Genomic DNA, 25765 nt, shown 5'->3' on the forward strand with positions numbered 1-25765 from the left:
AGGATGAAATTCACTTAACCGTTTAAAATAAGACTTACATGGGACTTGAGTGGTAAACAGGCCTTGTGCTAGCGCTCTGCATGTGGGTAAATTTCACGCATCTTGAGCAGGGTCAGAATGCTGGAATCTGAAAGATTACTGGGCAGTTAGGAATGATAGTTGGGGATTAGCAGTTGTTGCTCTCCCTGCTGATCAGAAATGACACTCTCCAGGAAATTGTCCCTTAGAAGAAAGAGAAAAGCTGCTGCTCGTAGATTGCAACATAGTAAAAAGCAGTTTATCAAAGTGTTTCATAGGCAGTGGTCTGAGTTTTATTTTGCTTCTTTTCATTTCTTTGGGAAAATTCATAATGTCAGATAAAAGGTCAAGAAAAAGGGGTTATTGCAAAATAATTGCTTTTTCAAAGGGGAAAGAATGTTACATATACAGTAGAGACTGTTATAAATAAAAGGGCACCAGGACATAGGTTCCACCATCATTTCGAATCTAAAGATTTCTCCACGGTATCCAAATGTCCAGCTTAGCAGTGCATCTCTGGGTTCCATCCCTGTTGCAGACCAGGCCCTGGAAGCTACAGGGAAAAGGAAGAAGTAGACATTGAGGGAGAGGAAGAAGTGAGGACGGGGAGAGGGAAACAAGGTAAGGAGCATGGAGGTCAGCGATCACCAGACAGAAAACAATATTCATTCTTTATATGGTAACAAGTTGTCTGCTACAGCCACAGGGGACAGGTATCCAGTTCTGGCAATGTCCAGAGAGAGGGGCTGTGGTGCTTTTAGGTAAATGCTGAATACCCCAAGCAATGGGGCTCCCAAGGCTTCCCAGGGGAGACAATCTTTTAGTATAATACAGCTCACTATTAGTAGATTCTTCTCGATTTTCTGCCTACATTTTCCTTTTCTTTATTACACCCCACCCATGAAGAGCATGCCCAAGGCCTTGAACGGCAGTGAAAGTGGACCAAGAGCCAGTGCTGATGTGGCCTAACGCGTGCAGAAAATGGGCTGTCTCATTCTGTACTACCTGCAACCTTAGTATCGTTCATATTTATATTCAGGGAATTATAGTTATCCCGTCTGGAGCTGATAAATGAGGCCAGGTCTCTGGCTCACAGGAAGAGGTGTTGTTTGAAGAGATGAAAGGGAGCGGTTTTCTGGATCAGTCCTGGCTTTATGAGGATTGGCTGCAATCTTGCATTGTGTGTAATTTACATACCATCCTAGGTGAGATGACATTGATTTACATGTAACAGGAAAACGGTTCTGTCATGTATTTCAGCTCACGCAGGCTGCATCTGTAATACATCAAAACACGCAGGGCCTATATGAAATACATATGTCATCGCTGGAGAGGGGATCTGTCTCTCAGCCCGCCTGGCAGCTTGCCTGCCATGTGCTGTTAGACAAGCTGTTACAGGCGCAGGAGACAACACAATGGCCCGGGAGACCCCAACGCCGTCACTCCCGGCGGGGCGGGGACCCCCAACCCGCTGGCCCCGCACCCGCACGAGTTCCCATCTCCCTACCGCCTGCCTCCCGGGCGCTGGCCGTGAAAGGGCGACCCCGACAGCGCGCGCCGTGTGGGGTGAGGGACCCGGGCCGCCCTAGCCGCCTCCGCCCGCCGGCCGCTTCCCCTGGCGGCTGCCTGCTCACCGCAGCCGCGTGCCCGCGCCCCTCCGGCCGGCGCCGCCAGCCGATGCGAACCTGCCGCCTCGCGCTGCCTGGGGCGCGGAGGGCTGCGGGCGGCCGCTGGTTGGCGGCGGGGGGACACGTGAGGGAGGAGGGGGCGGCGGGCGGCGGCGGGAGCCGGAGTTTCCCCGACAGCTGGAGGTTGCGGCGGCGGCTCCTCCTCCCCGCTCGAGCCAGGGCCCCCCGCGCTCCTCCTTATTTACAAACACACAAAGGGCCGGGCCGGGGTCGCGTCTGCAGCCGGCATGGGAGACAAGAAGAGCCCGACCAGGTAAGGGCGGCGCGGGGGCCTGGCGCCGGCAGCGCCCGCGCCCTGGATTAGCGGCGCCTCCTGGCCGGGCCCGACCCTGCGCCGGCAGCAGCAGCAGCAGCGGCGGCGGCGGCGGCGAGCCGGCTCCGCCGTGCAGCGGCCATGGCGGCCGCGGGAGCCGGGCTGCAGCGGGGGCGGTCGGGCCGGGCCGGGAGCCGGGCCTGACCCACCGCCCTGCCTGTTTTGTCCCTCCCCTCGTTGTGTGTGTTGCAGGCCGAAGCGGCAGCCGAAACCCTCCTCGGACGAGGGCTACTGGGACTGCAGCGTGTGCACCTTCCGGAACAGCGCCGAGGCCTTCAAGTGCATGATGTGCGATGTGAGGAAGGGCACCTCCACCCGGTGAGTGTCCGGCCACCCCGGCCCGGCCGCCGGCGAGCAGCTCGCGGCAGCCCCGGCATGCCGGGGAGCCGCCTGCTGCGGTAGGAACTAGGTCAGATTTATTGGGGACCCTATCGCCCGTGGGCTGCAGGGACAGGGACCAGAAAGGCAGCAGCGTTTGATCCCAGACTCGCTTAACCCTTTGGCTCTGCCAGCTAAGAGGCATTGTCCTTTATAAAATGAACAGAATACCTGTCCAGACACTAGCTGATTCAGCTCTGAAAGCCTCTGGAAGGGAAGAGGAGGGGAGCTCCCTGGGCTTGACTAACATCTTCTGCTTTGATTAACGTGTAGTATCCAAGCAGGCTTCCTTTTGTATGTTGTACTAAAATAGCGCATGCAATGTTACATTTTTTAATATAATGCCTATGGGGTTTATTCCCCTAATTATGAAAATAATTCTGTGCAGCATAAAGTGAGGTCGTTTTATACATTAAAACTTGAAAATAATTATCTGTACAAAGTACAATGTGTTAAACTTTCTCTTTTTTTTTTTTTTTTTCATTGACAGAAAGACAGGTCTGGGTCACCCTTATGCTATTTCACCTAAAGTATTTGCCTGTATTAACAGTATTTTTTCTTTATGCCGTAGCCTAATTCTATTTCCTCAAAAAACCTAAACAAAAATCCCTACATTTTGTTTGTTTTATCTCTAGCGTTAAAGAACTGTCCCGTTGATTTTCAACCCCATCTAAGAGATTCCATCTCTACAGAGGCAATTCCCTCCTACTACTTTTATAAAAGAAATGTAAATTGGCTGAGTTTTGTTATTCAGAAAAGTCAGTCTGAAAATCAGTGACTTCCCAGAAAAACCTTTTCCTTTAGAACTCTTTCAGAAAGCATGCTGGGAATTATTTGAATCCAACACATCTGTATAGTTCTAATGTTATAAGTTAGAACAGGGATAGTCAATTTATTTTTCGTCTAGGTCCACTTTTCTTAGGGTATAGGCAAGGTCCAGACTCCAGAGGAAATAATAATAATAATCCCCCCCCCCAATAATGATGATAAGTAAATAAAAAGATTTTGGTGTCTGTTCAAAAGCGTCTGGCAGTCCACATTTGGCCCACAGTCTGCCTATTGATTGCTCCTGGTTTAGAACATGCATTAGAGGATGGATAATTCTATAAAACCAACAAGAGTGCAGTTGTAGAGTCCTTTGCACATTAGCATAAGAAAATACTTATTTAATGAGCTTTTATTATTATTACTATTATACCTTATCAGTTAATCCTGTTAGCAAAAGAAGTTTAAGTGGCCATAGAAGTCGCAGTCTTATCAGGAGTTATAAGAACTTCATTCCAGACATAAACAATAACAATATTGAATATGACTTTTACAATGAATTTATGGTAAGTCAATGTTAGAATACAAAACTGTGTAGAATTGAGTAAAATAACTTCAGGAATAGAGACATCTGCCTGGGTTTTTTTTCATTTTTGGGGGGGGAGTGGTTGTTGGTTTTTGTGTTTTTTTTTTTGTTTTTTTGTTTTTTTGACAACCTTGTTGTAGATTTGTAAAAAACCATAATGAATTTTAAAGTATTTTTTCAAAGCTAACTTTAAATTAAAATGAGACTGGCTTTCTGCTTAAGTCACTTTGTCAGTTTTCAGAGAATTTAATCAACTATACATCTTTAATAGAAGCAAGGTGGGTGAGGTAATATCCTTATACTGGACCAACTTTTGGTGAAAGAGACAAGCTTCCCAAACCTGAACAAGAGCTCAGGGTAAGCGCGACAGCCTCTCTTTTTCACCAACAGAAGTTGGTCCTATAAAAATTACTTCACCCCCATCTACTATCCTGGGACCAACATGGGTACAACAGCACTGCAGACATACGTTTTAATAGTCAGACAGCATCCATAAAAAGTTACAATGCCGGAAGAGTGAAAGCAAAATTTCCCAAACCAGTTTAATACAAGTGAAGATGACAGCTTCTCCTAAACTTCATTAAGGACTCAAAGCCAATTAAATTAGTATTTTATTACACTAAAAAAATCATTTGGGAGAAAAGTATTAGAATCTACAGGTGGCGTTGGCTAGAGAGGCAGCTATGAGAAACCAATGCTATCATTGCTTTATTCTACAGTATTTTAAAAAGAAACAAAAACCTAATTTTGTTTTTCCTTGTTCAGTGATGTTCTGATATGCAGGATTTCAGTAAATCCATGGATTTTTGTTTCCCCACTTAAAACTTAAAACAAATGTGTAACCGACTAGATTTATGGATTTCTTGCCATAAGACTTAGTCACATTTTCAAAACCAGCCTTCTAAGTTGTGTTTACAGTACCATGTGTGCAAAGTCCTGAATTTATACATGCCAGTCATATATACAGATAGTTGATTCACATGTTCAATTACATTTGTGTGCACAAATTAAGCCCTAATCCTGCATTTGGATTTGTGCTGGTGGACCCCTGTGCCCATGAAGAACTTCATTGGACTTATTAGAGTCCATTCATGGATCCAGTTATAGGAGCCTTAGAGGCTAGAGTGAGGACCTTTTGAAAATGTGTTCCAAGTAGTTCATACAAAAAAAAAATGTTTTTAATCAGAGGGAAGACTAGTCACTCCTAAAATAACACTTTTGTTAGAGAGTAGTGGATGAATTCTGTAGCCTTTTGCTTCAGAGTATAATATTTTTGTAAGTAAAATTGATAGCTTCATTATAGTTCTGAATAGGCATTAGTTCACATCTCAAAAACACTGTCAATTTTTTTACTGTGTGGTATGACTGCCTTTTAGGTCATTGTAGACCATTGTTGAGGTGCCTTGGCGATTCAGTGCAGAGAAATTTCCTACTTGGTACTTGACCTTTTTAGATTTTTGCATTTTGTGAATGCTAAATTTCACTAAATTAACTCAGAATTGCAGGGAAAAAGTGCAGACAACTACAGACCGTGAATAATGTTGTATTTTTGAAAGTCACTGGAGAACAGCTGAAAATGAGATTTTGAATTTTCATAGTTTCAATATTAATATAATAATAATAAATACTTTAAGCCTTTTCATGTTTTCACTGTAGAATAATGGTGTTTTTTTACATTTCTACAAAGTTTGACTTTTTTTATTCTAGTAGATAGGCATTGATTATGATTTTATAAAAAGATAAGTAAAACCAATATAAATGTGGGGTTTTTGTTTTTGCATTATATTTTAATATATTTTTGAACTATAATAAAAATGAATAACAGCAGATTGTATCATGGAGTGAAATTAACTTTGTGGCAGTATCATCTTACGTGGTTAAAGTGGGCGGTACTTGGATGGGAGACCTCCCAGAGAAATTCTGGATGCTGCAGGAAGTGATGTGATTCATTAGGTAGCACTCTTTTTTTTCCTTTTGTTAACACTAAACCAGTGCCGTAGCATGGTGCCAGGCTTCAATATACTGCTATTTGGATAAGACATAAAACAAAGGTCTTGTCTGTAAGTTAAAAATTCCATTACTTTGGATAGTAAGGCCGGATTCCGTTTTGGGTAACTTCACTCATGACCTAAAATTCTTCCTGTAGATATAGTATTTTTATTTACTTTCTAACCTACGTTGTTTGTAGTTGCTGGGTGCTAAGTTATTGTGTTCCACCGCATAGGGAACTGCATTTCAATGCAGAATGAAGTGATTTCTCTATGTCCTTAGTAAAACATTTTGGGAACTTTCTGGTGAAAGATGCTGTATATGTGTGTATAAGACAATATTAATCATGCCTTATGCAGCCGAATCTCTCACTAAAATTCAACAGAGCACTAAGATATTGCTTTAGAGAAGGAACTGGTAGTGACCTCTATATTTAGGTTGCCTAATACTTTCCATTATAAAAGATTCTTCTGATCTCTTTTGAGAAACTCTGAAACCTCTGTTGCTTGTACCAAGCCTTTGAAATTTAGCAGGGGGAGAGCCCTACAGTTAAATTAAGTGCCTTTTTCATTTGTCCCATGAAATTCTGCTCACATTTTGCCGAGATATAAAGAGCTGAAAATCGTTACTTTTTGTCACTTGCCAGTGCTCAGGAAAATTGTGGCACCATGCCAAAATCTAAACAAATACTTTGCCTCGTCTTTAATAAGGCTAAAGAGGATATTAGGGATAATGGTAGCATGACAAATGGGAATGAGGATATGGAGGTAGATATTACCATATCTGAGGTAGAAGCGAAACTCAAACAGCTTAATGGGACTAAATCGGGGGGTCCAGATAATCTTCATCCAAGAATATTAAAGGAATTGGCACCTGAAATTGCAAGGCCATTAGCAAGAATTTTTAATGAATCTGTAAACTCAGGAGTCGTACCGAATACTTGGAGAATTGCTAATATAGTTCCTATTTTTAAGAAAGGAAAAAAAGTGATCCGGGTAACTACAGGCCAATTAGTTTGACATCTGTAGTATGCAAGGTCCTGGAAAAAATTTTGAAGGAGTAATTAGTTAAGGACATTGAAGTCAATGGTAAATGGGACAAAATACAAATGGTTTTACAAAAGGTAGATCGTGCCAAACCAACCTGATCTCCTTCGTTGAGAAAGTAACAGATTTTTTAGACAAAGGAAACGCAGTGGATCTAATTTTCCTAGATTTCAGTAAGGCATTTGATACCATGCCACATGGGGAATTATTAGTTAAATTGGAAAAGATGGGGATCAATATGAACATCAAAAGGTGGATAAGGAATTGGTTAAAGGGAAGACTACAACAGGTCCTACTGAAAGGCGAACTGTCAGGCTGGAGGGAGATTACCAGTGGAGTTCTTCAGGGATCAGTTTTGGGACCAATCTTATTTAATCTTTTTATTACTGATCTCGGCACAAAAAGTGGGAGTGTGCTCATAAAGTTTGCAGATGATACAAAGCTGGGAGGTATTGCCAATTCAGAGAAGGATCGGGATATTATACAGGAGGATCTGGATGACCTTGTAAACTGGAGTAATAGTAATAGGATGAAATTTAATAGTGAGAAGTATAAGGTTATGCATTTAGGGATTAATAACAAGAATTTTAGTTATAACTGGGGACGCATCAATTAGAAGTAACGGAAGAGGAGAAGGACCTTGGAGTATTGGTTGCTCATAGGATGACTATGAGCCGCCAATGTGATATGGCTGTGGAAAAAAGCTAATGCAGTTTTGGGATGCATCAGGAGAGGTATTTTCAGTAGGGATAAGGAAGTTTTAGTACCGTTATACAAGGCACTAGTGAGATCTCACCTGGAATACTGTGTGCAGTTCTGGTCTCCCACGTTTAAAAAGGATGAATTCAAACTGGAGCAGGTACAGAGAAGGGCTACTAGGATGATCCGAGGAATAGAAAACTTGTCTTATGAAAGGAGACTTAAGGAGCTTGGCTTGTTTAGCCTAACTAAAAGAAGGTTGAGGGGAGATATGATTGCTCTCTATAAATATATCAGAGGGATAAATACAGGAGAGGGAGAGGAATTATTTAAGCTCAGTACCAATGTGGACACAAGAACAAATGGGTATAAACTGGCCACCAGGAAGTTTAGACTTGAAATTAGACGAAGGTTTCTAACCATCAGAGGAGTGAAGTTTTGGAATAGCCTTCCAAGGGAAGCAGTGGGGGCAAAAGATCTATCTGGCATTAAGATTCTACTCGATAAGTTTATGGAGGAGATGGTATGATGGGATAATGTGATTTATGGTAATTAATTGATCTTTAAATATTCAGGGTAAATAGGCCTAATCCCCTGAGATGGGATATTAGATGGATGGATCTGAGTTACCCAGGAAAGAATTTTCTGTAGTATCTGGCTGGTGAATCTTGCCCATATGCTGAGGGTTTAGCTGATCGCCATATTTGGGGTCGGGAAGGAATTTTCCTCCAGGGCAGATTGGAGAGGCCCTGGAGGTTTTTCGCCTTCCTCTGTAGCATGGGGCAGGGATCACTTGAGGGAGGCTTCTCTGCTCCTTGAAGTCTTTAAACCATAATTTGAGGACTTCAATAACTCAGACATAGGTGGTTTCAGAGTAGCAGCCCTGTTAATCTGTATTCGCAAAAAGAAAAGGCGTACTTGTGGCACCTTAGAGACTAACAAATTTATTAGAGCATAAGCTTTCGTGAGCTACAGCTCACTTCATCGGATGCATTACGATGCAATGCATCCGATGAAGTGAGCTGTAGCTCACGAAAGCTTATGCTCTAATAAATTTGTTAGTCTCTAAGGTGCCACAAGTACGCCTTTTCTTTTTTCAGACATAGGTGAGGTTTTTCGTAGGAGTGGGTGGGTGAGATTCTGTGGCCTGCGTTGGGCAGGAGGTCGGACTAGATGATCAGAACGGTCCCTTCTGACGTTAGTATCTATGAAAATAACAGAACATGAAAATATTCTAAAATACCAAGACCACATCACTCCCCAAGCACCGGTGGACACAGCAGTGGGATCCCTGGGAGTAGATGCCTGTTCCCCCTCCCTCCTGTACCTACCTAATGGTACCACGTGGGGCAGATGTCCTCCCAACTCTGGGTGGGGGTAGGAGAAAGGGAAAGAGAACTGAGCTGGCTTACCAGGACCACCCCCTATGAACCCAACACATGGTCCCTGTGGCTCATCTTCCTCCACACACATGCACTGTAATAAGTCTTCTCCTCACAGCTAAAGTAGTTAGGCCTGTAGTTCAAGTGATGGACGTCTATGCTGCAGTGCTAAATATTCGGGATTCAAACCCTGCTGAAGATGCTTGATGAAGGGCTTGTTAGAGTTGTACCTAATAGAATTTTTGTTTCTTTTTCCTTTTGAAAATAACCCCCCTAGGAAATTGTATCAACCAACCAAAGTATGTTAAAATAATGTTGTTTGAGTTGCAAAGTTAAGTGGTCAAAAGTTAAAAAATGTGAGATGTAAGGTTGCTCATGTAATCTTAGTTCTGCTTTTAATTGATCGCATGCTACACCCCCCACGGCTGTCCACCCTCCCTTTCAATCCCTGTTTCATTTATTGCACTGGATAAACACACAAGGGGGCAGAATTAAGGTTGCATTGGCAACTGTAAATCTGGCTTTTCCTAACTTTCTGGTGCTTAACTCTGTAAAGTAAACAACATTCTTTTAACATAGTTTTTAAAATGTAATTAAAGAGGCTTTCCATTTAATAGGTGGCTTTCTTTAGATTTAACAAAATTAAGTGGTATGTCAAACTAACTAAATAGGTAGAAATCTAAACCATACTTTTATTATTGTAATTTCAAATAGTATTCTTTAGGAGTATGAGAACAGCAGAATTGCTATATAACAGTGTTTTTTCAAGTTATGGTCTGCGGACCCCTGGGGGTCCGTAGACTATGTCTAAGCTTTTCAAAGGGGTCGTCTGCACCTCCATACGAAATATTTAGGGGTCCGCAAATGAAAAAAGGTTGAAAACCACTGATATATAAAGTTAAATAGTTATGGTTTCTTGAAGAATATTTCTGAAGTTACGCTTTAGGGCTTATTACTCCCAAATTGATCTTTAAATTACTTGTATTGCTTGCTTTGAATTTAGTAAAAATTTCATCTGGCTTCTAAACTGCAAATTGGTTGAAAGCTATACAAACCCAAAGAAAAATTGATTTGGGTTTTTGTGTGGATTCTGACATTTTATAAAATGTAGCACTCTTTAATAAACATGTTGGGCCACCGGCTTTGCACTACGGTAGGACCTCAAAGTTATGAACTGACTAGTCAACCGCACACCTCAATTGGAACAGGAAGTAAGCAATCAGGCAGCAGAGACCAAAAAAAAGAGAAGCAAATACTGTACAGTACTGTGTTAAACGTAAACTACTAAAAATAAAAGGAAAGTTTAAAAAAAAAAAACTTGACAAGACAAGGAAACTGTTTCTGTGCTTGTTTCATTTAAATTAAGATGGTTAAAAGCAGCATTTTTCTTCTGCAGTAAAGTTTTAAAACTGTATTAAGTCAATGTTAAGTTGTAAATTTTTGAAAGAACAACCGTAACGTTTTGTTTAGAGTTACGAACATTTCAGAGTTATGAACAACCACTATTGTTCAACCACTAGTGTTCATGACTGAGGTTCTACTGTACAATGATAATGCAAAAAAGATGTAGATCGGTATTTGAGGATCACCCCAGTTTCAGGGGAGCTTCTAGAGGCATAGAGCTGCAGCCCATCAGATTCCACTGCTGAAATAGGGATATAATGGAAAAAAGGGAGCATGGCTGGAGTATCCTTATGCTCTGCTGATCTCGGTTATAGGATTGCCTCTTCCACCCAGCATGATTTTGAGGAAAGCAAAAGACATCACTGAGTTATACCAGCAGACTGACAATTTTGCACAACTGGGCTAGGAAGCGAGGTGCTCCAAGGCCACCTTTGAACCCCTACCCCTCCAGACATTTGTTGTGCATTTCTTGGCTGTAGCAGAGGATCTATGATTCTAAGATCTGGGTCACTAGATTTCTGCATGTGTTTTAAAAAGACTGGGCTGTTTCTGGTAAACTTGTAAATGTGACAGGTTTCAGAGTAGCAGCCGTGTTAGTCTGTATTCGCAAAAAGAAAAGGAATACTTGTGGCACCTTAGAGACTAACAAATTTATTAGAGCATAAGCTTTCGTGAGCTACAGCATCCGATGAAGTGAGCTGTAGCTCACGAAAGCTTATGCTCTAATAAATTTGTTAGTCTCTAAGGTGCCACAAGTACTCCTTTTCTTTTTGTAAATGTGAGATACAGATTTCCATTTGGATCTCTCATGTGGCTTTATATGCACTGAGAAATTATAAATCAAATACTTTTTTTTTTTTTAAAGCTGGTTATCAGGGTCATTTTTCTTCCTAAAACATGTGAAATATGTTTGGTCATGTGCCATCTGGATATTTACAATTACAAATTAGTTACATTTAACCAAATCTGGTATATTTATTTCTTTTGAAATGCAGTACCTCTCAGTGCTGATGGGCAGAACATATCTGAGTTTTAACATGTCTGGGTTACAGCAGCTTATTAAGGACTCTTCTTGTGTCTTCCAGTACTCAGATTTGTATTTCTTGGGGGGGAGGAGGAGAATTGGCTGCTATGCTGATTTTACAAAATATGTGACTGTATCAAGCTTGGTGTATTGACAAGCCAAAAGGGCTTGCATTTGCATGCACATATGGCAGTTTTTGAAAGAAATATTTGCAAGTGTTGAGACTGAAGACAAATTTATAAATGTATTACAAAGACATTGTAATGTATATGACTGCTTATGTCATTGATCTTCTTCAATATGAAATTATTATGAGGAAGAGCTGAGTATCTCATAAGTAAATAGCTTCCTCTCATTCTATACGTAACCATTAAGAGTCGGAAATACTGAACTGGACTCTTAAGGTTTACATGACCTTTGTTAAATCTGCATCACAGTGCTGATTTTTTTTTAAATTTTTTATGAAAAACATAATTGAACTTTGAGTTTCAGAAAGCTTTATTTTTGCACAAGTAGTCAAATGAAATGAAGTTCTTGTATCATTATGGGGTGCTATCTTTATTTTGAACACTGTTAGGAACAGTTTGTATGGGAAGAAAAGAGGTCATAATTAGCTGTTCAACAGAAGAACAGACTTGAAGTAGTGGGTTTGAAAAATATTTATAGCCTGTTTTTCAGAATTAGCTCTGTGAGTGTTAAACATGTTTGATATTGTCGAGGACACGAACCAAAAAAAGTCCTCGACAATATCTTAAACCTAACTGATAGATTTCAACCCATGTTCTTTTCAAAACATGGTTTTTCAAAAATGATGAACTTGATATTTTGACTGTTTTATGTAACCATCTCCTGATTTCTCCTGTATCTGTGTGTGTAAAAAAACAAACAAAAACACATTTCATTTGAATTTAAATGCAAAAGTTGTTCTAGTACTACATGAGCTATATCATACAAATATGTCTGGTTAATGCAAACTAGATTAGAGGTTTCATCTGAGATCAAGTCACAGAAGATGTTGGTTTTATTGACAACCAGCTTTGTGTTGAGGAGCGTGAAGTGAAGCTTAGGTAACTTTTAGGGCTGTCGATTGGTCACAGTTAACTCATGCGATAACTAAAAAAATTAATCATGTTTAAAAAATTAAAGTTTAATTGCACTGTTAAACAATAGAATACTAATTGAAATTTATTACATATTTTTGGATGTTTTTCTACATTTTCAAATATATTGATTTCTATTACAACAGAATACGAAGTGTATCATGCTCACTTCATATTATTTATTAATGTTTGCACTGTAAAATGATAGTATTTTTCAATTCACCTCATACAAGTACTATAGTGCACTCTTTATTGTGAAAGTGTAATTTACAAATGTAGATTTTTTTTTTTGTTACATAACTGCACTCAAAAACAAAACAATATACAAGTTTAGAGCCTATGGGTCCACTCAGTCCTAGTTCTTGTTCAGCCAATTGCTAAGACAAACACGTTTGTTTAAGTTTACGAGAGATGCTGCTGCCTGCTTCTTATTTACAATGTCACCTGAAAATGAGAATAGGCATTTGCATGGCTCTTTTGTAGCCAGTGTTGCAAGGTATTTACGAGCCATATATGCCACCATTCCAGCAGACATGCTTCCATGCTGATAACTCTTGTTAAAAAAAATAATACGTTAATTACATTTGTGATTGAACTGCTTGGGGGAGAATTGTATGTCTCCTGCTCTGTTTTACCTGCATTCTGCCATATATTTCATGTTATAGCAGTCTTGGATGATGACCCAGCACATGTTGTTCATTTTGAGAACACTTTCACAGCAGATTTGACAAAACACAAAGAAGGTATCGATGTGAGATTTCTAAAAATAGCTACAGCACTCAACCCAAGGTTTAAGAATCTGAAGTGCCTTCCAAAATCTGATCGGGACGGGGTGTGGAGCATGCTTTCAGAAGTCTTAAAAGAGCAACACTCAGATGAGGAAGCTACCAAACTTGAACCACCAAAAAGAACGAAAATCGACCTGCTGGCGGCATCTGACTCAGATGATGAAAATGAACATATGTCAGTCCGCTCTGCTTTGGATTATTATCGAGCAAACCCCATCATCAGTATGGACATGTCCTCTGGACTTATGGTTGGAGCACGAAGGGACATATGAACCTTTAGCGCATCTGGCATATAAATATCTTGTGATGCCGGCTACAAGAGTGCCATGCAAACTCCTGTTTTCACTTTCAGGTGGCATTGTGAACAAGAAGCGGGCAACTTTATCTCCTTCAAATTGTAACCAAACTTATTTATCTGAGCGATTGGCTCAGGTAGGACTTAGTGGACTAGTACGCTCTGAACTTTTACATTGTTTTGTTTTTGAGTGCAGTTATGTAACAAAAAAATTACATTTTGTATGTTCCAAAGTATTACATTGTTTTATTTTTGAATGCAGTGGTTTTTGTACATAACTCTACATTTGTAAGTTCAACTTTCATGATAAAAAGATTACACTACTGTACTTAGATGAATTGAAAAATACTATTTATTTTGTTTTTTACAGTGAAAATATTTGTAATCAAAAATAAAGTGAGCACTGTACACTTTGTATTCTGTGTTGTAATTGAAATCAGTTTATTTGAAAATGTAGAAAAACATCCAAAAATATTTAAATAAATGGTATCCTATTATTATTTGTTCGCACGATTAATCGCGATTAATTTTTTTTAATCGCTTGACAGTCCTAGTAATTTTCCCTGACACCTTGAATTTCTGCAAGAACATGAACTATGATGATAAAGAAATAGGAATCAGATTACTTCACACTCTGTCAAGGGAAAGGCCTTTTCTCCCCCTCCCTATTATCGCTGGAACTGATGAAGTTAGAGCTATTGGAAAATCCCTATTTATTGCTGTTCTTGGCCTTCTAGATCCCAATACTTCAAGTGTTTGTTCAACCCTCCTTTTACACAGTTGGTAGATGTTTCCCAAAGGGCCCATCTGATGCAAATGGTATGCTGGATAACATTGGCATAATTGAAGGGGTTTGGAGAGATGAAAGAAAAACATCTGAGGATCTATTGGATAGGAGGGATTCATAGACTCCAGGGCAAGAAGAGACCATTATGATCATCTAATGACAGTCTGATTTCCTGTATAAGACAAAGCCAGAGAACTTCCCCAAAATAATCCTTTCTGAACTAGAGCATATCTTTTTTTTAAAAATAAAAAGAATTCCAATCTTGATTTAAAAATTGAGAATCCATCAAATCCCTTAGTAAATTGTTCCAGTGATAAATTACTCTTTCAGTTAAACATATATGCCTTGTTTCCAGGCTGAATTTATCTAGCCTCATCTTCCAGCCATTGGACATTTGTTTGCAAGGTTGAAGAGCCCATTAACAAATATTTGTTCCCCATGTAAGTACTTATAGATTATAATCAAGTTGCCCCTTAACCTTCTCTTTAAGCTAAATAAATTGAGCTCCTTGAGTCATTACTATAAGGCGTGTTATCTAATTTTTTTGATCATTCTCGTGGCTCTTCTCTGAACACTCTCCAGTTTATCAGCATCCTTCTTGAATTGTGGACACCAGAACTGGCCACACTATTCCAGCACTGGGCTCACCAATGCAAAATACAGAGGTAAAATAACCTGTCTCAAGATTTCCCTCTTTTTGCATCCAAGGATCACATTAGCTCTTTTTTGCATTGTACTGGGAAATCATATTCAGCTGATTATTCAGTATGATCCCCAAATCTTTTTCAGAGTCACTGCTTTCCAGGATAGAATCCCCCATCTTACAAGTATGGCTTATGTTCTTTGGTCCTAAATGTATATATTTACATTTAGCTGTATTAAAATCCATGTTGTTTACTTGCAACCAGCTTACCAAGCAATCCACATCACTCTCTATTACTGGCCTGATATTATTTCTCTCCATTATTTACCACCTCCTAATCTTTTGTCATATGCAGACTTTATCGGTGACTATTTTATGTTCTCTTCCAGGTCAGGGTTTTGCTGAATCCTGTTGATCTATCTTAGCTATTTGTAAGGCATCTGTCACTTTGGTATTGAAGCGCATTTAAAAAACAAAACAAAAAAAACTAGGGAGTTTACTCCTGGGATGCTTCTACAAGGACTGCTATAGGTCCTAATGAGTATTCTAAGGATTCTGGCTCTTCTGTTATCCTTCACTCTTTCACCTAAATGGGGTGTGTTAATATAATTTAATTTTTTTTTTAAATGTGTGCAAGTGGGATTAATAAATTTGGTGTTAGTGTCACCAGTCTCTTCTTCAGCTATCTTGCTGTTGCATGGTCTGAGAGATATAGAGATTTGAATGAATACCTGAGTCAAGATTAATTTAGATAAGACAGAGATGATATTGGTAGGAAGAAAGCTTCTCTACCATCATCTAAGGGGAATGACCAGCTTGCATTATTTATTTTCTTGAAAGGTTTGGGGAAGGGCCACCATCAACTAGAAAACTCCTCCATCTTTCCAGCTTTCATTTGAAAGCAATGACTTGTCCTTTAAACTTGGCTATTCCATAGTGTTTGGCTCTGCCATAATTAGAACACAAAAATTGATTTTTTCCCCCCCCATGGAAAAAGAGCATCTAAATCTATCGTTCATTTAAAAAGTAGAACTACCAACTCTAAAGAATTAGATAAAAGGTCAACTTGACTGTTGCTTACAAATATAGGGTCAGATTGCCCCTTATGCTTTCTGAGAAGAAGAGCTTGTATCCGCTTGCATGCGGAGAGGGGCAGAGAAGTTGAGGATGCTGCTTCTGTGGCATCATCTTCTCTTAAACTCCCCACTGTGAGCTGAAGAAAAAGCAGTATTGTCCACATTCCCTCCTCCTTCCTCTCCAGAAGAGTTATGGATATTTATACCCAATATTAACCCTGCTTTGAGCAATAATAACTGTACCTCTGGAGATAAACCCTACGTGTGTGTGTTGGGAGAGGTCATGTTCCCATAAATCCCACAGATCTGGGGGTCTATACCAGCTGCCTGCTCTGCAGACTCCCAAAGGCTTTCTTCTAAGAGGTTGTTATGAAGGAAACTAAGATTTCTGACCCTTCTAGCGCCCTTCCATTTCGCCTTTTGTTTTCTAATAAATAGTAGCTGGCTGAGATCCGTACTCCTTTTAGTTATTATTTTTTTAACAAGTGTATTCCAGTATTTATTATGTGAACCTACATTTCTTTCTAGTTAGAAAACATATTTGAATTCTAAACATCACTTTGCTGCATACCAGTGGACCATACAAAAATACTTTTTTTGGAGGGAAAAATCAGTTGTAATACCAGTATATGAGAAGTTAAAATACTTTCTGTAACACAGCTAAAGAACATTAGGTTGCTGCTTTTTTTTTTTATTTTTTTTTTTTAAATAGATCCATGAATGTAAATTTGGGTTTTCTAAAGCTGCTGAAATGGATATTTCTTTCTCGGGATGGACTGTTGTGCAGTGTAGCAGTCCCCTACAGGATGCGTGCTGGCCTCATCTGTTAAATGCCATCTGGAAAATAGGGCAGTATGTGCTTTAAGGGAATGATTAAATAGGGACACTGCCTCAAGGGGTAGTTTTCCGCATGTTTATACAGTGACTGATAAAACCATATGGGACCTGTACGTCTCTTCTAATTAAATCAGCTTTTATAGAAAGACACAATTGCTAGAAATGTAGTAAATGGATGAATTCCAAGTAAATACTTAACACAACAAAATGGCTAGGAATCTTAAGGTACTGGAAGTCAGTCACTGTTGGAAATCTGGGGTGGTTTGGAGGTTAGATTTTTTTTTTTTTTTTAATGTAGCAAATACAGAGATACAATATAATTTGTGTGTATTCAGGGTATGGGTTTGGTCTACTAAGAGTTCCATAGCACCGTTTAGGCCACTAGTTCCATTGTTTGCATTGCTAGGACTGTTGTATAATTTACCTAAGCAATGCAACTTGCCTTAACCAATATGGCATATAATGGTAATGAGAATAAAAAGGGAAGAAAATCATTTGGATTAGTTAAGTAAATTAATAAATGTTGAAGATAGTCTTATCATGCACTGTCCTAATGTAGAGCTACGGAAGACTAGTTACTCAGAAGATGGCTGTGTGTTGTCATTAGTAGCAATGCTTATGTAACATTGAAAGGTAAACATAGTTTCGTATATTTGGGGTTCTCAAACATTTGTATTTTGCAGGCTACATCTTTGTAGAGAGATTGGTCACTGGCCATTGCCACTCCCATCACAATCTGCAGACTACCTCTTCTCTCATTGGTGATTCAATTACATTCCTGTGGCAATGACAACAATTGCTTATATAGAAAGCAATATTAAGGTATTTAATGTAATTATAGCTTCTTTTAGTATAACTTAGTGGATAGAAATAGGGAGAGCCATCACCATGTGAGGTCCATTGCAAATGTTCTGTGGACCACAGTTCAAAAGACAATTTTTAAAAGGTTTTGAATACTTCTTAATTTGTATAAAGAAAAGGAGTACTTGTGGCACCTTAGAGACTAACAAATTTATTAGAGCATAAGCTTTCGTGAGCTACAGCTCACTTCATCGGATGCATTTGGTGGAAAAAACAGAGGAGAGATTTATATACACACACACAGAGAACATGAAACAATGGGTTTATCATACACACTGTAAGGAGAGTGATCACTTAAGACAAGTCATCACCAACAGCGGGGGGGGGGGGGAAGGAGGAAAACCTTTCATGGTGACAAGCAGGTAGGCTAATTCCAGCAGTTAACAAGAATATCAGAGGAACAGTGGGGGGTGGGGTGGGAGGGAGAAATACCATGGGGAAATAGTTTTACTTTGTGTAATGACTCATCCATTCCCAGTCTCTATTCAAGCCTAAGTTAATTGTATCCAGTTTGCAAATTAATTCCAATTCAGCAGTCTCTCGTTGGAGTCTGTTTTTGAAGCTTTTTTGTTGAAGTATAGCCACTCTTAGGTCTGTGATCGAGTGACCAGAGAGATTGAAGTGTTCTCCAACTGGTTTTTGAATGTTATAATTCTTGACGTCTGATTTGTGTCCATTCATTCTTTTACGTAGAGACTGTCCAGTTTGGCCAATGTACATGGCAGAGGGGCATTGCTGGCACATGATGGCATATATCACATTGGTAGATGCGCAGGTGAACGAGCCTCTGATAGTGTGGCTGATGTGATTAGGCCCTATGATGGTATCCCCTGAATAGATGTGTGGACAGAGTTGGCAACGGGCTTTGTTGCAAGGATAGGTTCCTGGGTTAGTGGTTCTGTTGTGTGGTGTGTGGTTGCTGGTGAGTATTTGCTTCAGATTGGGGGGCTGTCTGTAAGCAAGGACTGGTCTGTCTCCCAAGATCTGAGAGAGCGATGGCTCGTCCTTCAGGATAGGTTGTAGATCCTTGATGATGCGTTGGAGAGGTTTTAGTTGGGGGCTGAAGGTGATGGCTAGTGGCGTTCTGTTGTTTTCTTTGTTGGGCCTGTCCTGTAGTAGGTGACTTCTGGGTACTCTTCTGGCTCTGTCAATCTGTTTCTTCACTTCAGCAGGTGGGTATTGTAGTTGTAGGAATGCATGATAGAGATCTTGTAGGTGTTTGTCTCTGTCTGAGGGGTTGGAGCAAATGCGGTTATATCGTAGCGCTTGGCTGTAGACAATGGATCGAGTGGTATGATCTGGATGAAAGCTAGAGGCATGTAGGTAGGAATAGCGGTCAGTAGGTTTCTGATATAGGGTGGTGTTTATGTGACCATCGCTTATTAGCACTGTAGTGTCCAGGAAGTGGATCTCTTGTGTGGACTGGTCCAGGCTGAGGTTGATGGTGGGATGGAAATTGTTGAAATCATGGTGGAATTCCTCAAGAGCTTCTTTTCCATGGGTCCAGATGATGAAGATGTCATCAATGTAGCGCAAGTAGAGTAGGGGCATTAGGGGACGAGAGCTGAGGAAGCGTTGTTCTAAGTTAGCCATAAAAATGTTGGCATACTGTGGGGCCATGCGGGTACCCATCGCAGTGCCGCTGATTTGAAGGTATACATTGTCACCAAATGTGAAATAGTTATGGGTCAGGACAAAGTCACAAAGTTCTGCCACCAGGTTAGCCGTGACAGTATCGGGGATACTGTTCCTGACGGCTTGTAGTCCATCTTTGTGTGGAATGTTGGTGTAGAGGGCTTCTACATCCATAGTGGCTAGGATGGTGTTTTTAGGAAGATCACCAATGGACTGTAGTTTCCTCAGGAAATCGGTGGTGTCTCGAAGATAGCTGGGAGTGCTGGTAACGAAGGGCCTGAGGAGGGAGTCTACATAGCCAGACAATCCTGCTGTCAGGGTGCCAATGCCTGAGATGATGGGGCGTCCAGGATTTCCAGGTTTATGGATCTTGGGTAGCAGATAGAATACCCCAGGTCGGGGCTCCAGGGGTGTGTCTGTGCGGATTTGTTCTTGTGCTTTTTCAGGGAGTTTCTTGAGCAAATGCTGTAGTTTCTTTTGGTAACTCTCAGTGGGATCAGAGGGTAATGGCTTGTAGAAAGTGGTGTTGGAGAGCTGCCTAGTAGCCTCTTGTTCATACTCCGACCTATTCATGATGACGACAGCACCTCCTTTGTCAGCCTTTTTGATTATGATGTCAGAGTTGTTTCTGAGGCTGTGGATGGCACTGTGTTCTGCATGGCTGAGGTTATGGGGTAAGCGATGCTGCTTTTCCACAATTTCAGCTCGTGCACGTCGGCGGAAGCAGTCTATGTAGAAATCCAGGCTGCTGTTTCGACCTTCAGGAGGAGTCCACCCAGAATCCTTCTTTTTGTAGTGTTGGCAGGAAGGTCTCTGTGGGTTAATATGTTGGTCAGAGGTGTGTTGGAAATATTCCTTGAGTCTGAGACGTCGAAAATAGGATTCTAGGTCACCACAGAACTGTATCATGTTCGTGGGGGTGGAGGGGCAAAAGGAGAGGCCCCGAGATAGGACAGATTCTTCCGCTGGGCTAAGAGTATAGTTGGATAGATTAACAATATTGCTGGGTGGGTTACGGGAACCATTGTTGTGGCCCCTTGTGGCATATAGTAGTTTAGATAGCTTAGTGTCCTTTTTCTTTTGTAGAGAATCAGTGTGTTTTGTAAATGGCTTGTCTAGTTTTTGTAAAGACGTCAAGCATTATAACATTCAAAAACCAGTTGGAGAACACTTCAATCTCTCTGGTCACTCGATCACAGACCTAAGAGTGGCTATACTTCAACAAAAAAGCTTCAAAAAGAGACTCCAACGGGAGACTGCTGAATTGGAATTAATTTGCAAACTGGATACAATTAATTTAGGCTTGAATAGAGACTGGGAATGGATGAGTCATTACACAAAGTAAAACTATTTCCCCATGGTATTTCTCCCTCCCACCCCACCCCCCACTGTTCCTCTGATATTCTTGTTAACTGCTGGAATTAGCCTACCTGCTTGTCACCATGAAAGGTTTTCCTCCTTACCCCCCCCCCCCCCCCGCTGTTGGTGATGACTTATCTTAAGTGATCACTGTCCTTACAGTGTGTATGATAAACCCATTGTTTCATGTTCTCTGTGTGTGTGTGTATATAAATCTCTCCTCTGTTTTTTCCACCAAATGCATCCGATGAAGTGAGCTGTAGCTCACGAAAGCTTATGCTCTAATAAATTTGTTAGTCTCTAAGGTGCCACAAGTACTCCTTTTCTTTTTGCGAATACAGACTAACACGGCTGCTACTCTGAAACCTTAATTTGTATATGACATTGCCAACATTCTGCACTGTGACACTGCTTCAGTCTAGAAGAAATGATAATTTTAAGTAGAAGCTGCAAATTCACTTTCCATAGAGTTAAAGTTGAGGGGTGATATTTTGCTCCCATTGAAGTTGAGGGTAAAATTTCCATTGACTTCAGAGGAGCCAGGATTCACCCAAGGTCTCTAGTGAAGTTGAAAAAAGTAGCTAGTTTTGTAATAATTTTTATTTAATATTGCAGTAGCACCCAGTGAGGATCAGTGTGCTGTTGTGCTAGGTGCTGTACAAAAACCTGCATAGATACAGCCCCTGCCCCCAAAGAACTTGCAAAATAGGTAGGTAGGTCTGATTATAGTCTGTCTTAGTGGGAAAAGAGATGTAAAAAGAATTTTAATTTTTAGTTTTGAGAAAATAAGAGAATATTATTAGAGTAGTTGGAAAAATTGAGTGCCTAGTAAAATTGACTGAAAGGGACGCCTTCAACTTGAAAATAATGTTGTCTGGAAATTTTGTATTTACCTCACTTCAGACCATTATAGCTGAAAAGTTGATCTGTGTGTGCATGTGGTGACATTTTTTTACATTTCAGTATGGTTTGGTGCTTGACATTTCTTTTGAGGTTATCGTAGAATATCAGGGTTGGAAGGGACCTCAGGAGGTCATCTAATCTAACCCCCTGCTCAAAGCAGAACCGATCCCCAACTAAATCATCCCAGCCAGGGCTTTGTCAAGCCTGAATTAAAAACCTCTAAGGAAGGAGATTCCACCACCTCCCTAGGTAACCCATTCCAGTGCTACACCACCCTCCTAGTGAAAAAGTTTTTCCTAATATCCAACCTAAACCTCCCCCAATGCAACTTGAGACAATTACTCCTTGTTCTGTCGTCTGGTACCACTGAGAATAGTCTAGATCCATCCTCTTTGGAACCCCATTTCAGGTAGTTGAAAGCAGCTATCAAATCCCCCCTCATTCTTCTCTTCCGCAGACTAATTAAGCCCAGTTCCCTTAGCCTCTCCTCGTAAGTCATGTGTTCCAGTCCCCTAATAATTTTTGTTGCCCTCCACTGATCTCTTTCCACATCCTCTTGTAGTGTGGGGCCCACAACTGGACATAGTACTCCAGTTGAGGCCTCACCAATGCCGAACAGAGGGGCATGATCATGTTCCTCGATCTGCTGGCAATGCTCCTACCTACACAGCCCCAAATGCCATTAGCCTTCTTGGCAACAAGGGCACACTGTTTACTCATATCCAGCTTCTCGTCCACTGTAACCCCTAGGTCCTTTTCTGCAGAATTGCTGCCTAGCCACTCGGTCCCTAGTCTGTAGCAGTGCATGGGATTCTTCCGTCCTAAGTGCAGGATTCTGCACTTGTCCTTGTTAAACCTTGTAGCCACCTTGATGGCTTACCGGTGCGGCGCCTCCTGCTGGTCGTCTGAGAACTAGCTCTTTTCCAGCGTATGGCGCGCCCTCTGCAGGCCAGTGTCTCGCCTGCCGCTGGCCCCGTGTCCCTCCCAGGCCCCAGTGCTTCTTTACCTCGGGGTTCTGCCCCCAGCAGTACCCCCTTACTCTGGGTTCCCCTCCCAGGGGAACCCCCAACCCTCTAAACCCACCTTGCCTCAGTGGCTACTGCAAGTCATCCTCTAGCCCCCTTTCACTGGGGCAGACTGCAGTCTATAATAGCCACTCATCATTGGCAAGGGTTAGGACCTGCTGCCTTTGCTTATCCTTGGTCTGTACCTCTGCAGCCCCAGTACCTTTTGCCCTTAAACAAGGCCTGCAGCCTGGGGGTTTACCAGGCTGAGCTCTCCACCTCCCTTTGCCCTTCCCCAGCACTGCTTTGCTTCAGGTACCTTCCTCTCAAGCAGCTAGCCCTTCCCACTCCAGGACCAGACTGAGACTTCTCCAGCTTCTGGCCCATAACCCTCTTATAAGGGCCATCTGGGCCCTAATTGAGCTGGCCACAGCTTTGGCTACTTCCCCCAGATGTTCTAACTCCTCTGATTTAAGGAACAGGGTAATAACCACTGCTACAAACTTCATCAGATTTCTTTTGGCCCAATCTTCTAATTATCTAGGTCCCTCTGTATCCTATCCCTACCCTCCAGCATATCTATCACTCCTCCCAGTTTAGTCTTGTCTGCAAACTTGCTGAGGGTGCAATCCACGCTGTCCTCCAGATCATTAATGAAGATATTGAACAAAACTGGCCCCAGGACTGACCCTTGGGGTACTCCGCTTGATACCAGCTGCCAGCTAGAAATGGAGCCATTGATCACTACCTGTTGAGCCTGATGATCTAGCTAGCTTTCTATCCATTCATCCAGCTCATGCTTCTTTAACTTGCTGGCAGGAATATGGTGGGAGACCGTATCAAAAGCTTTGCTAAAGTCAAGGAATAACACATCCACTGCTTTCCCCTCATCCACAGAGCCAGTTATCTCATCATAGAAGGCAATTAGGTTACTCAGGCATGACTTACCAGTGCAGTGAATCCACGCTGACTGTTCCTGATCACTTTCCTCTCCTCTAAGTGCTTCAGAATTGATTCAACTGTATGCTGTCTAGATCACTACATGAGCAAACTTATTCATTGTTTTACTTTCTAATGTCTTAATCTAAATATTTTTTTTGCTGAAATCTATTGATTTCTGCCCATATCATGAAGACTTGCATCCAAGGCAATTTCTTGGATCTGTGGAAATTCCACATCTGTGCATTTGTACACTCTGGTCATAAGATAAGGATGATAAATTCACTATTTTCTTATATAAAATGCTAATAGGATTACAGCATAGGTACAAATATGCATCCTGATCTCGCAAGATTTTCATTGTAATGGAATCCCCTGGCCCGCAAGGGGTTCTTCTTGAAGTCAGCAGGACTCCTCCCTATGGGACCCAGTACAAACAGAGGTTATCCCATACAAGGCTGCTTGTAGGTCTAGGGCCACAGTGACAGACATGCACTTTCTACTAGGATGAAAGATCAGAATACAATAAAAATTAAAAAGTTGTGAAAGGTATTGGTTATGATAAAAATACATCAGAAGCTGTTAGTTCTTATAAGAAATACAGTTCTGTCTATATGCATTAATTTTTTATTAAATTATCAGTATTTGCTTTTGTACTTTTAAAGGAACAAAAGATAGATGGGAAAGGGACATAGATACAGAAGACTCTTAACCTCTCTGTGCCTTTTTTAAAAAAAATCTTTTCTGTAACAGGATTTAAAACATATCTGTTTCTACAGTGGTGTTGTGTGAATCGATCAATGTTTGTAAAGAAATTTGTCATCCTTAGGTGAAAAGTACAATGTAAGTGTAAAGTATACTGAAGGTAAAAAGATGTTTACTTGGTTGTAGCTCCTCTTTTGTATAACTTTTTAATGGTATTGCAGGTTATACTGCATCTTTATTTCAGTATATTGTGAATCTATTGCATCCAAATTGTCACTTGTCATGAAAAATGTGTCTTCTAATGCTGCTCATAGTTGTAACCTATTCTGTAATTTCAATGCTGAGCAGCTTTATGTAGTTGGTTTTGGATTTTTTTTGTTTTGGTTTAGTTTTAGCTGTAATTCAAATTTACCTAACTACCTTCCTTTTGCAAACTATATTAAATTAGAATGAATATTTACTGTCTGACACCACACCTATAATAAAAACCTAAACATTGTACAATAATTAGGAACATCCATACATATGTGGTTTATTAAGAACATCCATACATATATCGGTTATGTGGAGGTGTGCTTCTTAATACTATGTATTCTGATATTCTGTGTGTAACCTCTTCCCAGAAAGGTTTAAGTACATGCTTCCTGTATCATTTATAAAAAAATATACCTGTTTGTGTTTTGTAGTTCCAGCATTTGCTGGAAATAAACAAAGTAGATATCGTTCTAGCTGGTATGTAGCGAGTGTGTGTGTGTGTAAATTTTATTTATTATATATATAATTAAAAATAAATTATTGGTTAGATCTAATTTGGAATTTTCTTTATACTTGTTTGGCTTATTGAATTAAGATACTTGAGTACCTAAGCAGTTAGTTCTTTTTTGTGGGATTTGGGACAGAGATGATGATGTAGATAGAAAGTTGTAAAGATACACTGTGACAATTTGTGGTTCAATCCAGACTAGTAAGTGGTGTTATCACTACCTGCCCTGCAACTCTGGGTGCCTTAAATGCTATTCTGACACCAACACACAGCCGACAAACATGTAGGTCACACCCAGGCTTCCACCACTCAACTTTTTGCAGAGCGATCCCAGCACCTTCCCAATCCTGAATTCCCCCAAATTCATATGCCAACATGACAGTCTGCTTAGGCTCCCTGAATTGTGAGTTATTGTGTTACCCCTCTCAGCCTCAGCAAGTGGGACTTTTGCTCCTCCTCAGCTGTGTGACAACACCCTGACACACCAGCTTCTCTACCCTGCTAGCAAACTCCTCAGGACTCTACCTGTCTGAACCTTGCTCCCACTACTGAGTTCCCCAGAGACGTCTTTGCAGTGTCCAGCTCTCTTCTGGAATACTCTCAGAAGTTAAGTTGCCTTTAAAAAGACAATACACTGCAGCTCATTAATTTAACTGGGATTTGACAGACACTCTTATTTCAATCTCAGCACTGGATTGGTTTATAGTAAACAAGTTTATTAAACAAAAAATCATAGGTTTAAGTCATTCCAAATATAAGGAGTAAAGATAGAAATGGT

The 25765-nt window shown here is 40.7% G+C and overlaps 1 protein-coding gene and 1 long non-coding RNA gene across 2 annotated transcripts in view; one reads left to right on the plus strand and one right to left on the minus strand.

The window, feature by feature from the left end:
• Positions 1 to 297: 297 nt before the first annotated feature.
• On the minus strand, positions 298 to 1660 carry LOC119857064. The gene is made up of 3 exons (XR_006274960.1): positions 1526 to 1660; positions 1216 to 1294; positions 298 to 571 (listed from the first exon to the last, which is right to left on the minus strand). It is a non-coding gene; the product is annotated as an uncharacterized LOC119857064 (long non-coding RNA).
• Positions 1661 to 1768: 108 nt separating this feature from the next.
• The window catches only part of YAF2 (YY1 associated factor 2), a 46434-nt gene continuing 22437 nt past the window's right edge, over positions 1769 to 25765 (plus strand). Inside the window, exons 1-2 of the mRNA XM_038405391.2 lie at positions 1769 to 1959; positions 2212 to 2337. Coding sequence (XP_038261319.1) covers positions 1934 to 1959; positions 2212 to 2337 — 152 coding nt within the window. The 5' untranslated portion in view covers positions 1769 to 1933. The remainder of the gene's footprint in view (positions 1960 to 2211; positions 2338 to 25765) is intronic.

Source organism: Dermochelys coriacea, chromosome 1 (genome assembly GCF_009764565.3).
Source record: "Dermochelys coriacea isolate rDerCor1 chromosome 1, rDerCor1.pri.v4, whole genome shotgun sequence".
NCBI lineage: Eukaryota > Metazoa > Chordata > Testudines > Dermochelyidae > Dermochelys > Dermochelys coriacea.